Source organism: Uranotaenia lowii, chromosome 3 (genome assembly GCF_029784155.1).
Source record: "Uranotaenia lowii strain MFRU-FL chromosome 3, ASM2978415v1, whole genome shotgun sequence".
Classification (NCBI taxonomy): Eukaryota; Metazoa; Arthropoda; class Insecta; order Diptera; family Culicidae; genus Uranotaenia; species Uranotaenia lowii.
Genome location: NC_073693.1, coordinates 342,775,814 through 342,789,440, shown reverse-complemented (window position 1 = coordinate 342,789,440; position 13,627 = coordinate 342,775,814). Strand labels below are relative to the sequence as shown.

Below are 13,627 nucleotides of genomic sequence, written 5' to 3'. Positions count from 1 at the left end.
AACAGAACGGCGAATGATTGGGCTATTTGGCACTTTACACTACCCGTAGCTATAAAAGCCCTGGCTAAAGCCTAGTCCACACCAAGGCGGGTAAAGCTTCAGGTGTGTTCTTATACCAATGCACGGAATCGTCCATCTTGTGACAGGCAATCGTAATCGTAGGCATGGTAGGCGAACAATTCGCTGTCAAAAAGCGCACCGTCTCCACCCCCCACCAATGAGAAACTTTTGGTATCCCTTGCCTACTTTTCCTCAATATGCACCCACCCTACTGGAGGCACTCTGGTCCACACTAGGAGACGGTGCGTCTCGAGACGGTCTCAGCGTCTCCCATTTTCTTCGGGAGACACTGAGACCGCCTCAGGTTTCCAACAACAAAAACAGACAATAAAGTTCGTCTCATAACAAAAATCGCAGTTCATGTTGCCTAGTATGGACTAGGCTTAACCGCTTTTCAGACAGCCTTTGTACAGATAACTGCGACTGCAAAACATTGCACAAAATCCAATTTTCAATGAGAGTTTAAAAAAAAGGTTTATTTAACTGGGTTTGTTCGAAAAACAAAACTCCGACAAAGCAGTACTAGAACAGTGTTTTTCACAGTTTGTCGGAGTGTAAACTCGGCTGCAAGATCGAGTAATCTCTGTGTCAGAAATTTGTTTTTTCGCCTTAACACGCGTGAGTTTTGATTCACCATCTGGCACGTTTCGAATTATTCTATATAATCCGTGCATTTTCAGGTAAGTATTACACACATCGGCAACCAGAGAAACATCACACCGAAATGGTTCAGGTGGAGGAATCCAAAATTGCCGCCATCGGGAAGGTTTTAAACGATAAGAACCGCCCCCTGAAGGAACGATTCCGGGCACTGTTTACGCTCAAAAACATTGGCGGTGCTACGGCACTCGGTTCCATCGAACATTGCTTTGACGACGATTCGGCCCTGCTGAAACACGAACTGGCCTACTGCCTCGGTCAGATGCAGGATCGGGCTGCGATTCCTATTTTGGTAAAAGTACTGGAAGATGTGAACCAGGAACCGATGGTTCGGCACGAAGCTGGTAATAATGTATTGAATTTTTTTAGGCCTTGTTTTTCTAATGATAATTTTCTTTATTAGCGGAGGCATTGGGAGCTATCGGTGCAGCAGAAGTAGAAGATATTTTGACTAAATATGCCAAGGACCCTGTAGTGGAGGTTGCCGAAACGTGTGAAATTGCTCTAGGGAGAATTCGTTGGTTAAAGCAAAAGGAAAATGGCTTTGTGGACAACAATCCTTACGCATCGGTTGATCCTACACCACCTGCGCTAAGCACTGATGTTAAGGAGCTACAGAAGATTCTGTTGGACGAATCGGAAACGCTCTTCAATCGCTATCGAGCTATGTTCAGTCTGCGAAATTTGAGAACCCAGGAGTCAGTCGTAGCGCTAGCGTCTGGATTGAAAGGCAAAAGTGCTCTATTTCGCCATGAAGTTGCTTTCGTTTTGGGACAGCTGCAAGAAGAATGTAGCATTCCGTTTCTGGAAGAGAGTCTGCGTGATCCTTTGGAAAATGAGATGGTTCGGCATGAGTGTGCTGAGGCACTGGGAGCGATTGCTACGGAAGAATGCACCCGCATTCTGAATGAGTACCTTAGCGATGATAAACGGGTGGTTAAAGAAAGTTGTGAGGTGGCCTTGGACATGTGTGAATATGAGCACAGTCCCGAATTTCAATACGCAGATACGTTGGTGAAAATATCGGACCATACACAATAAACTATCATTCAGCAGCAATGGTTTATTCTTAGCATAATCAGAAGATATCACATTCACATAGGATATTTTTATTTAGCAAAAACCGGTTATTAGTTTTCTAGAAGCCAACATTAAACCTTTTAAATCACAGTAAAAATTATTTCTTGGTGCGCCTTTTTGTTCCTTTTGTCTGTTTAGGAATCTCTATGGAAGCGCCGGCAATTTCTTCGGCCAGCTCCGAGTTATCAATTTTGTTCTTAGCGTCCAGATAGAACATCAAATCGCGAACCTGTTCCTTCAGCTCAGTAACCTCTTGCTCTTTTTGCAAGCATTTTTTCTCCAACGCCGAAAATTGCGTCTGCCAGGATGATTGATTTGTTTGAAGCGTTTTGCCAAATTGTTTCTCCTCCGCAAGTTCCTTAGTGATCGTTGTTATTCTGTAAATAATTATTTTTTTATGAACGATCAATGATCATATTAATATTTAGGTCACTTACTTTGACGACATTTGATTGATTTTTTTTTCCAAGTTAGCCTTTTCCTTAGAAAGACTTTGAATTTTACTTTCCAACGCAGAATTTTTCTTTTTGTTCTGCTCAATGTCTTGCTGCAATTTATGCTTATCCCCAATCATACTCGATTCCAGTCGGACCATTTTATCTTCGTAGTACTCTCTCTGGGCGTCCAGTTGTGATGTAAGCAGATATGTAAACTCCAACTGCATGGAATCGATTTTTTCGTCTCCATCATTGCCAGGAGATTGCGTTGCTACCAGCTTCCCATCAGATTTGCTTTGCAGCAACCGATGAACGAAATTATCGCCCGCATAGTCCCAAACTCGGTTTGTACCGAGCTGCAGTGCGTATGTATGGTTGGTAGTTCGATAATGGGAAGCGGCGTGACCTCCCTGATACCGGCCGCATCCAATATGTCCACAAATCAGACAAATCCAAAGCGCCTCCGTACCTTCGCACTCCATGCAAACTGAAGTTTCCGACAGTTCCGGAGTTTGGACGCAGCGGCAAACGGGACAAGTTGAATCGCCCCATTTTATGAGACAGCCCGCATGGAAGGCGTGGTTACAAAGGATCGTCAGAACTCCGTCGACGCTTTCGTCCATTCGTTCCAGACAAACCGGACAGGTCGGCAACTCCGTGTGACCTTGTGGGGCAATTGCATCTTCACCCCATTCGACGGTCGAAACCCACACCGTGTGGCACAGAGAATCCGGTTCCAGGCTATTGTACGGCGCTCCGTTGAACGTTTGATAAAATTCAACAGCTGCCTCAGTGCAACGGAACTCCAGCAAAACCATGAACTGATTCGGAGAACCGTCACGTAGAATGCGCACATGTTGAATCACCGAATTACATGGAGCAATGAAGTTCAAAATATCGTGACAGTTTAGGGATGATGGAACGGCAATCAAACAGAGAGTTTTTGAGAGTCCTTCCGTTATATCGGCGCGTTCGCTGGAAATTATGATATCTGTTGAATCGCATTCTTTGCATTTTGGATTTTTGAAGTTCTAAGCTAAGCATTTGTACAAAAATAAGCTATTAGAGGTAATTCTACGACAATGATTTTTTAAACAAATTTTAAAACACCAAAATTTGCGAAAGTGTTGAGTGTTGATTGGGCCTTTATCAGAAATAAATAACAAATTCATTTATATTCCGAAAAGGCTCAGTTTCAAACAGGTCAATGTAAATCAAATCAATTATAGCTTTAACCAGAACCTCATTAGAAAACGCGTTTCTTTCATTCAAAGCAAAGCAATTATTATGCCAACCCGGAAGAAAATTCGCACTCTATAGAAAGTGATGAATTGAAATGGAATTCCCTTTTCCTTACATAATCAGAGCCCAAAACGTCCCACCTGAACTTATTAAATTCGCTTACTTGCGCTTGTACAGATGCAAGATGCCCTTGGTCACCTCGACGAAGGGATTGCCGGAGAAGAAGTTAATCTCCCCGGGAAATTCCTGCACCGGCTGGGGTGGCACTTCGTCCATGGGCGTTTGCTCTCGGGAGCATTTCGGCAGCACCCCCCGGGGCAACTCATCGAATTCTACCGAGGACGAATCCAGCCGATTCCGGTAGCTCTCGATAGTTATCTTCTTGGGCTTTCGTTGGCCACGCATGTCCCTCTGTAATCGTGGATTTGTTGGATGTTCACTAGAAACAGCACCAGCTGCTTCTGCAAGGGGTAAAGAAAAAAAAGATTCAACTACTTTCGGACGAAAGAAAAATACCTGCAAGATGCAAATGACGATCTTTTTTGGCACAGCATGAAAATGATAGGCTATAGCAATAAGGGACAACAATAATTTCGCATCTAGGGTTTGATTTTTTTTTAGAAGATCGTTCCGTCTACACTTACCATTTCCGTCTTCGTCAGCATTCATCGCGTTGTTTTCGTCGTCGACAGTAAGTTCAAATTTTAGCATACACAACGAAACCAGAACCGACATTGATAGAAAATAACATACGAAAATGGAAACGAAACGATAATCTAATTAGTGGAAAACTCTCGCGATTTTGCAATCTTTTAATTTTCGCGTCTTAGCAGCAGGAAAATTTTGCACCTGTGAAAGGAGGAAACACAAAGAGAAAATCACTTTCACAAGAAAAATCGAATGTAAACAAAAAACATGAAACAAAACTGACAGCAAGTTCTAGTACTTCATTAAAATGAGATCAGTACAGTGATTACAGAGTTTTCTCACCGGTAGACCCGAAATCGTCTGGCAACCTTAGCGTTTTTGTGTATTTTCGATATGAGTCACTCGTTAACAGCGCTTTCAATCTTTCGGAAGTTCAACGGTAATTTTTAACAGGAGAATTAGTGCAAAAAGCTAGTTCCATTCTTCCCACAATCAACTGAATACGAACACCCTCCGGTTTTGCCATGTCCGATCCCCGACTGCGGCAGCTAACGATCAAAACCGGTGTCGTGAAGCGCCTGTCCAAGGAAAAAACCGTCTACGAGAAGGAAGTTATCACCCAGCAGAACCGTATCGACAAGCTGAAGGCCTCCGGTGCCGATGATCATGTCCTTCGGAAGCAGGAGGAGGTGCTGCAGGAATCGATGATGATGGTTCCGGACTGCCAGCGGAGGTAAGTTGGCCAATGGGAACAGATGGTATACTGGGCTAGATTGACTACGGTAGGGGATCTCGGAATATGCGTGGGTGGGCTTACCGGGGGTATCCTAACCTCACTTTCAAGGTTTGTTTATTTTTTGGACAGTGGTATAAAATGTAACGAAATCAATCAGCTCCGTAATTTTATTATGAAATAATAATTTCATATTTTTAAATTAAAGTCCTTATTTTCGGACAGCTTGCTTCAAAAACTTTACTTGTACGAATAGTAGGTAGGTCCAGCAAGATCCAGCTCGCCTTAAAGACTAAACTAAATTTAAAAAAAACTTCGCTGTCAATTGCAATTTTTTATATTTATTAAGCCGAACGTGTTAAAAGTTGCTTTATCAACTTTCCTAATTTTCTATTCATAATTTTAATGTATGGAACTGAGTTAATTAGACCATTTTTTATTTTTTCACTTCAACTTCTTTTCAGATTGGCTAAAGCTTTCGAGGAGCTTAGTGAGATGTTGAAGAACGAAGAAGAACTGAAAGAGACCGAACAGTATCTAGCAGCATCAAACGTTTTGGAGGATGCCAAAGTTAACCTACCTCAACATTAAACAAGATATTTTTGCCACGACATCAAAATTCCGCTTACCAAACTTTTTAACAATTAACATTTTAACCAAGAACATAGCTTTGTGAGTTCCTTAAGATTACTCAAGCACAAGTGCTCGACACGAATCAAGATATGCAGAACCTACCCTATTTCGACCCAAGAAGGCCTCCACCTTCACAACCTTTCCTCACAAACTTTCACTATAATTCGGATCTAGAATTTGTCGAACGTTTCCTCAAACACAGAACACCAACGCACCTAATACAGACTCCGCCAAAACTTTCGATAACTGACTTGAAGCAAACCCTGTCAAGTCTCGTAAAAGAAATCGACCATCTCAAGGAAAATAAAACCATCCTCGAACAAGCAATTCCATTCCTTCCTGATTCCGAGTGGAAAAAGGCGGTCGAAGAACAAACTCAAGTTGTCGCTTCCATCAACGATAAAATTACCCGTTTGAAAGATCCAAATCTATCAGGCGATCTCCAGCGAAAAATTAAAGCTCGTCTCAGAAAACGTCGTTGGCAGAAAAAACGTAATGCACAACTTAAAAAAGAAAAGTTAAGTCAATTGGAAAATCGTAAAAAGTTGCATAAAAAAATCGACAGCTGGCAGTGTGAACAGCAAAAACTCCTTGCTGAGCAACGCAAATCACAACAGGAACTAGAACAAGCCAGCCACGTGTTGGCCGATGTTCACAAACGGAAAGCTGCCTGCAAACGAAATTTAGCCAAATTCGAAAAACTTAAAATAGCTCGTCAACTGCGACAGGAGTACAATCGTCAGGAACCCAATCAGGACCCCATCTTTTCCGAACTCATCAAACTAACAGAAACTTGGGCCGCCAAGCTGGCCGATTGCATCAAGGAAGAAAAACAGCTTAAGGACACGTTGGCGCGACAATCGGCAGCCAACGCCCAGCGACGCACCGAAAATGAATGGAACCGGGTACTGTTCGGAGACACCATTCCCAGGAAATTTGACCATCCTTTGCTGAAAGCCGACCGAAGCCGGGAGGCACTGATCGAGACAAGACGGGCCTGGGATGCTTGCCTGGTGCATGACGATGTCGACGGCAAGGTAAGTAGTAGCATTCCTTTGGGATGGGTTTTGCCCCCATCCGATCCATCGGTCGATTGGGCCAAATATTTGTGGACGAAAATGTGTTGAGTTATTTCACGCAGATTGCAGATTAACTTATATTATAAGACGCTTGTATGTATATTATTTATGCTGTATTTCTTTCGATGACCTTTTCCTGCTCTCAATATTATACCTTTACCTTTACCTTTTTTTACTTAATATTTTCAATTCTTTCTAACGGAATTCTTACAAAACCATATGAATAAAATTGCATAAAACAATTTTCATTGTTTAACAATTGGTTCTATTATGGAATATAATTCAGGCTTTGTCTTAATACTGTCGGTTTAGTAATTCATCGTTTCTGAAACTCGGCCATCTATTTCAAAAGATTGTTCTAATGCAGGATTCCGTTCGTACTGCATTTAAATATCACGTTTGCTTAATTATCAGCATCGTCTGGTAACTTTTCCACGAAGTCGGCAAACTGAACTCCATTGTGAGGCAGCCATGATTCTACCTCAACCGAAAGCACTGAATTCTTCCTAGAATGGCCGCAGCTCTTGGCTTAGAGGATTTTTTTTCCTGTTGGGGAGAGAGTCCACTGCGACCATTTAGTTGATCTATTGTGGTATTACCCCGCGTTACTATTTTTATTTTGCTATGCTACTTGACACCCCTCCACTATTGGTGGAAATTGCAGTTGTTTACCGGTAGCACTACGAGCATACACATAACTAGATAGGATCTCCAAGTGCAATCTGAGTCCCCTTGAAAAGATCCATCCACATGCATGTGCTGCATAATTGAGGCGTACAATTCCAAGGTATAAAAGACATACACCGTCAACTTAAGATTAACACATTTAACACCCAGTACCGGAATGGGAATCGAACCCATGCCATAAGTGGTCCAGTGATTACCGTCTTACCACGCCAACCACTCGACCACCGAGACGTACAACGTATACCCGGCTACATTACCACTATTTGTACCGGAGGGGGTCAAATGACATTTTTTGAACTTCAAATGACTGTAACTCCATTAAAAATTGTTTTTTCGCGAATTTTTCTTCATGACTATTTTTATTTTCAAAATGCACGTATTTTTTCATAAAAATATATTTTTTAAAGTTTGTAGGTTTCGAAATACGTATGTGGTATACCTATTTATACCGCCGGGGGTCAAATGACCCCTAACCCCTTTTCCGCAAAAACTCTCTTGTTTCTTAACCGATTTTTACAAAATTTATATTTTTGGAAAGCTTGTAACGTGACTCAAATATAGTTCTCAGACAATAGGTGATATGAAAAAAACCTAGCAATTGCTTTTGCTAAACGAAATCGAGCAGTCGAGCAGTCGCTTAAAGCAATTGCTTCGGTTGATATGAATAAAGTTTTTTTTGACAGCTGTTTTCTCTGTCAGGAGCTTTTACTTTTAGAACAAGCTAATTTGGTATGAATAAAGCCCAAATCTAAAGTAATCGCTCGACAAATCTCCTAGCAATTACTTTATTTTCTAAGCATGCTCGGTAGCAGACTTTTCCAATAAAAAAATTCTTTAGCAATGTCATGAATTTATTTAATTAGCAATATTACACTTCAATACAATTCAAAACAGCATTTTCAACATGGATAAAGAAAAGTCGAAGTGATAACCCAGCTCTTTTTGCATATTCCTGTTGTTGTATGAAATGATTCGTCTAAGAAACTAAACAATTCAATTAGTAAATATTCCAAATTAAAAAAATTCCGGCTATAGTGGAAGAAGTCCCAATCGGTTCGAAGTTGGAAGAAAATTGTTATAATTTAAAACATAATTCAGACTTCCATATTTACGTGATTTTTTTTCTTTCTAAGATTTAAAAAAAATATTTAAATGAAGATGCGCGCCTATTGCCTATTTTTTACACATCGGTTTATCCCGATCCGAATACGTGTGGGAGAGCTATGATAAATGTTAAAGTTAGGCCATTTGTTGTTTGACTATATTCGAATATGTATTCATTTTTCTTTAAACATCAACATACGAGCACGCGTTAACCAAAAAAAATCCGGTCGTTCTTACACCCACCACCCGCTTCGTCGACTTCAAGGCTACTTTAGCCGTACTTTTCAATTTTATGATCGTCTTCTTTCATTTTACTTTAGAAAACTTCAGATTCTGCTGGTTGGATAGCTCTTTTTTTCGAAGCAAAAGCTATGTTCTAAGACTTTAGTACACATCCGCTAAGCAAATGTTTATTCATACCAAACTAAGCAAATGCTTTGGGCTTTTGCTTTGCTTGATTTCGAGCTAAGTAAAAGCTACCGAAGCAATTTCTAAACCTTATTCATACCACTAAATATTGAGCTACAAACATCGATTTTAAAGTTATTCGGAGTCTAAGAAAAAAAGTCTGAAAAAACATGCTTCGGAGAAAAGACTGTAAGTCTGTTAATAAGTGCTCGAAGAAAAATTCATTTAGTGCCTGAAAAAGCTGAAGTTAAAAGCTATATGTTGCATATGTACCTAGTAAAAAAATTTCCAAATTTTTTATGATCATGGCCACAAAAAATGTAAAAAAAATGGTGTTAAAACTGTACTTTTTAATAAATCAACCGCCAAAGCCGTTCCAGTAACAATATTTTTTTTTTTAAATTGAATTGGAAAGTTGACGAAATTTATGACATTTTGGCATCTTTAGATTTACAAAAAAATAAAACACAGCTGTTTTTTGACATTTTCTGTTTTTTGACATTTTTATCAATTTTGATTTTCTGAGATTATTCCTCCACTTACGTTCCGCTTTGCACTGGATTTTTAGTATGTTAACGCAAGATTTGGGTAATACAACTATATGCACAAGAAAGGCTATTTTAAACCGGTTCTAGTGATGTAATTACATTGTCAATACGGTGCCTAACAAAAATATGACAAATAAAATAGACAAGTAGCTTCTGAATTTTTAAAAGTCAGCACAAGTTCTTGCTTGGCAGACGGGCGCGGTGGATGGCAATATCTCAAAGCCAATTCGCACACGAAGACGGGTAAATGGAAACGAAAAAAAAACAAACAAGCATTAGCGCAAATATTATGTTTTTACTTTCAGAAAAATATTTATCAAAATTTTCTAAAGCATTGCACCGACAATATTATTACATCACTAGAACCGGTATGAAATGGCCTTTCTTGTGCATATAGTTTTATTGCTCAAATCTTGCGTTAAAATACTCAAAATCCAGTGCAAAGCTAAATTTAGGTGAGAAAATAGTCTCAGAAAATGCAGATTGATAAAACTTCCTAAAAATAGCTTCCTTTTAATAACCGTCAAGAATTCTGTATTTCGTGTATTATAAATCTAAAGATGCCAAAATGTCACAAATTACGTCAACTTTACAATTCACTTTTCAAAAAATTTCTACTGTGACTAGGCCAGTTTTGGCGGTTGATTCTTTAAAAAGTACGTTTTTACACCACTTTTATACACTTTTGGTCTTTTCCCCGAAGCATGTTTTTTCGGACTTTTTTTTTTAGAATCCGAATAACTTTAAAATCAATGTTTGCAGCTCAATATTGTCTGAGAACTATATTTGAGTCACGTTACAAGCTTTCCAAAAATATAATTTTTGTAAAAATCGGTTAAGAAACAAGAGAGTTTTAGCGGAAAAGGTGTTGGGGGTCATTTGACCCCCGGCGGTATAAATAGGTATATACAGAGTGCCGGTATGTTTAGTGTTAACCAATGCTAAAACCGCCAACCTTCATCATACTATGTTTGCCAGGTTATGTCATGACCGGGAGTCGATCTCATGAACGTTGGCTTAGAAGACAAGGATTATTATTATTATTATTATTAAGTTTTATTCATCGAACATTTTGTTTTAATGAATTATCTATACTAAGGATCTATACAAAACAATTAGATAACACGAAACAATGAAATGGCGTACTCGGTTGATGAATCGGCTAGATGGCTCCCCCAATTGATGTAGATGCTCAGCAATCTGGAATGTACGCATCATTGCACTCACTGGTTCATTATGGCCGTAAGATGTTCGGTGGGTTCGATTCGATAGCAAAGAGTGATGACGTAAAGTCCTCGAAGGAGCATTAAAGTTGATCATTCCTAGCAGGTTTGGCGACTGAATTTCTCGATTCAGTATTTTTGCGATGAATGATGCCTGTTGAGTTTTTCGGCGGCGTTCCAATGTTTCTAATCCCAGAAGCTGGCACCGGTCGGAATATGCGGGAAGGGTTTCAGGATTACACCAGGGTAGATGTCGTAGAGCGAATCTAACAAAACGCTTTTGTACACGCTCGATTCGCAAAATCCAACATAACTGATAGAGAGCCCAAACAATTGCAGCATGTTCTGTAACTGACCGGACAAGTGCGCAGTAGAGTGACTTCAAGCACAATGGGTCTCTGAACTCTCGTGCTACTTTGGAGATGAAGCCAAGCTGACGATTCGCCTTTCTTATAACTGAAGTTCGTTGACTATCGAACGTAAGCTGAGCATCGAGGATAACTCCAAGGTCGTCAACTTCAAAGACCCTGTCACCCGGTTATCGATGTTATAATCATATAAAATTGGCGTTTTCTTTCTATGGAATGTTATAACGGAGCACTTGGAGACGCTGACTGATAGCTTATTAAGTCTACACCATTCACCAAAGTGATCTAGTAAAGATTGAAGGTGTGCTCAATCGACAGTGGATTCAACTGGAACGAATAGTTTCAGATCATCAGCATATCCTATTTTGGTTCCAATTTCCAAGCTAAGGATCAAGTCGTTGAAAAACAGAACAAACAGTAAAGGTCCCAAATTGCTCCCTTGCGGCACGCCAGATCGGTTAGTAAATGGAAATGATATGCTATCACCAAATTTAATCCTAATACACCGCTCAGTGAGGAATGATTTCAACCAAGAGATCATGTTGTCATGAATACCGAGCTTAGCTAGCTTAGCGAGTAAGATTCCGTGATCAATCGTATCGAATGCCGCTTTGATATCGGTGTATATAGCATCGACCTGTTTTTTTCTTTCCATTTTGTTCAGACAAAACGAAGTGTACTCTAAAAGATTGGTACTCACCGATCTGCCAGGCATAAACCCATGCTGTTCAGCGGCAATATAATGTGAGGAAGCGCGTAAGAGGGCTTGACTTACAACAATTTCGAAAAGCTTGGATCCTGCCGATAAACTCGTAATGCCTCGATATTGCTTCACATTTCGTCGTTCGCCATTTTTGAAGACAGGAAACATGAAGGAATTTTTCCAATAGTCCGGGAATTTACGTTGTTTAAATGATCGGTTATAGATTTGGGCTAGCGGCAACGAGAGAGCTTCGATGCATCGACTGTAAATAACAGCCGGAATACCATCAGGTCCAGGAGCAAAAGAGCTTTTCAGTTTCCTTGCGGCATTTTCGATGAGCCTTTGATCTATCTCGAAGGTGTTGAAATCTATAGAATCCGCCGGGACGTGAAACGTGGCATCAGAGCACTCAGTTTCGGATGCTATCCTCTAGGCCACGATCTGCTGGCGGCGTAGAGGATAGCCATCAAGTCTTCTAAGTCAACGGTCATGAGATCGAATCCCGGTCACGGCATACATAGTACACTTTCTGTTGTTTGGTGGTTTTAGCATTTGAGAGATGCTACTTTTCGACTATCTGCGCGCCTGATGGTAATTTCAGCGTTAACACCTCATTATAGGTACATGGCATTCTTGAGCACAGGTTCAAGTATCGAACCCTGTGGAACACCCTCTGTTAAGGCAGTAGATTGTAACTCGGTTTCGGTTTGGTAGACGCGATTTTCAAAAAAAGCTTCCGATTATCTTGCATAGAATGTTGGGAACATGCATCCTGCGAGGCGCATCGGCAATAGCTTCCCAACTAGCGTTACTGAAGGCTTTTTAAATATCGATCGTGACAATGGCGCAATGACGAACACCTTTCCTCTTCTTGTGATGTGCGCGTTTTACGTACTCCGTCACCATTCGGAAGGCGTCCATTGCGAATCTCCCTTTCCGAAAACCGATCTGTCTGTTCGACAGTCCACTTTCACCCTCTGTGCAGATAGTTAGTCCACAGACAAAGTTAGTCTGTTGAAGGTTATCCTCTCTATAGTAGTTTACCAAGGGTATCCAATAGCATATAGATCTGTACGATGACGGATGCCGGTTTCGGTAGTAACACCAGCTTCTTAGTTTTCCACAGGTTGGAGAAAGATTCTATGTCTAGACACTTTTGTAATACCACTCTGAAAGTACCTGGAATGGTCTGTACCGCCACCTTCACCACTGAATTCGGGATTCCTACCGAGCCTGGGGCCGCTGAAATCGTTTATTTAAAAAATCAAATTAAATTTCTTTTTCAAGTTTAATTAGTATAAAACTCAGGAAAAATATTCAGTTAGGCTTCCGCTTTTCCAAATCCGAATTGCCGGGCCTTACGCTTAACCACTGCCATCAGATTTTGTACAGCCACCTTGTCCACCTTCTTCGCCGCAGAAAGCCAGTTTGCCTTGAACTGCTGCTCGTCCTTAGCAGTATTTCTTAATTGGGCGAAGCTCTGGCGTGTTGGGAGGGTTCTTGTCCTTGGGAACCACCTGCACGTTGTTGGCGGCGTACCACTCCATGGCCTTTTTACCGTAATGGCAAGATGCCAAATCCGGCCAAAACAGTACGGAACAATCGTGTTTCTTCAGGAAAGGCAGCAGAAGTTTATTCAAACACTCTTTCATGTGAATTTCTTGGTTGACAGTCCCGGAAGCTATGAAAATGCTGCTTTTCAAGCCACAGGTACAGATGGCTTGACAACCCAGATATTTCTTCGCGAACTTTGACAGTTTCATGTGCTTGAAAATATCTGCTACCTTTCCCCTTCCTTTTGCCGTATAAAACTCCTGTCCCGGAAGCTGCTTGTAATCGGCTTTGACGTAGGTTTCGTCGTCCATTACCACGCAGTCAAACTTCGTCAGAATCGTCGTGTACAGCCTCCGGGATCGCGCTTTGGCCGTCGTATTTTGTTTATCATCGCGATTTGGAGTCACTACCTTCTTGTAAGTCGATAGTACGGCTCGTTTTTTGGCTCTGTTGTGTTGTG

General features: G+C 40.8%; 5 protein-coding genes across 5 annotated transcripts in view; 4 read left to right on the top strand and 1 right to left on the bottom strand.

The window, feature by feature from the left end:
• LOC129756623 (A disintegrin and metalloproteinase with thrombospondin motifs 9) overlaps window positions 1-13,627 on the top strand; it is a 935,923-nt gene that overhangs the window by 274,281 nt on the left and 648,015 nt on the right. The gene's annotated exons all lie outside the window — the stretch shown is intronic.
• On the top strand, window positions 591-1,773 carry LOC129756620 (deoxyhypusine hydroxylase-like). The gene is made up of 3 exons (XM_055753532.1): window positions 591-678; window positions 741-1,064; window positions 1,124-1,773. Exons 2-3 carry the CDS (start codon window positions 785-787, stop codon window positions 1,759-1,761), a joined length of 918 nt encoding a protein of 305 aa, XP_055609507.1. The 5' UTR covers window positions 591-678; window positions 741-784; the 3' UTR covers window positions 1,762-1,773.
• LOC129756617 (BRCA1-associated protein-like) lies at window positions 1,776-4,339 on the bottom strand. Its single transcript, XM_055753528.1, has 4 exons — window positions 4,124-4,339; window positions 3,643-3,940; window positions 2,238-3,212; window positions 1,776-2,177 (listed from the first exon to the last, which is right to left on the bottom strand). Exons 1-4 carry the CDS (start codon window positions 4,212-4,214, stop codon window positions 1,898-1,900), a joined length of 1,644 nt encoding a protein of 547 aa, XP_055609503.1. The 5' UTR covers window positions 4,215-4,339; the 3' UTR covers window positions 1,776-1,897.
• LOC129756621 (tubulin-specific chaperone A-like) lies at window positions 4,495-5,597 on the top strand. The gene is made up of 2 exons (XM_055753533.1): window positions 4,495-4,860; window positions 5,325-5,597. Exons 1-2 carry the CDS (start codon window positions 4,652-4,654, stop codon window positions 5,449-5,451), a joined length of 336 nt encoding a protein of 111 aa, XP_055609508.1. The 5' UTR covers window positions 4,495-4,651; the 3' UTR covers window positions 5,452-5,597.
• Window positions 5,441-6,677, top strand: LOC129756619 (uncharacterized). The gene has a single exon (XM_055753530.1). It carries the CDS (start codon window positions 5,583-5,585, stop codon window positions 6,618-6,620), a length of 1,038 nt encoding a protein of 345 aa, XP_055609505.1. The 5' UTR covers window positions 5,441-5,582; the 3' UTR covers window positions 6,621-6,677.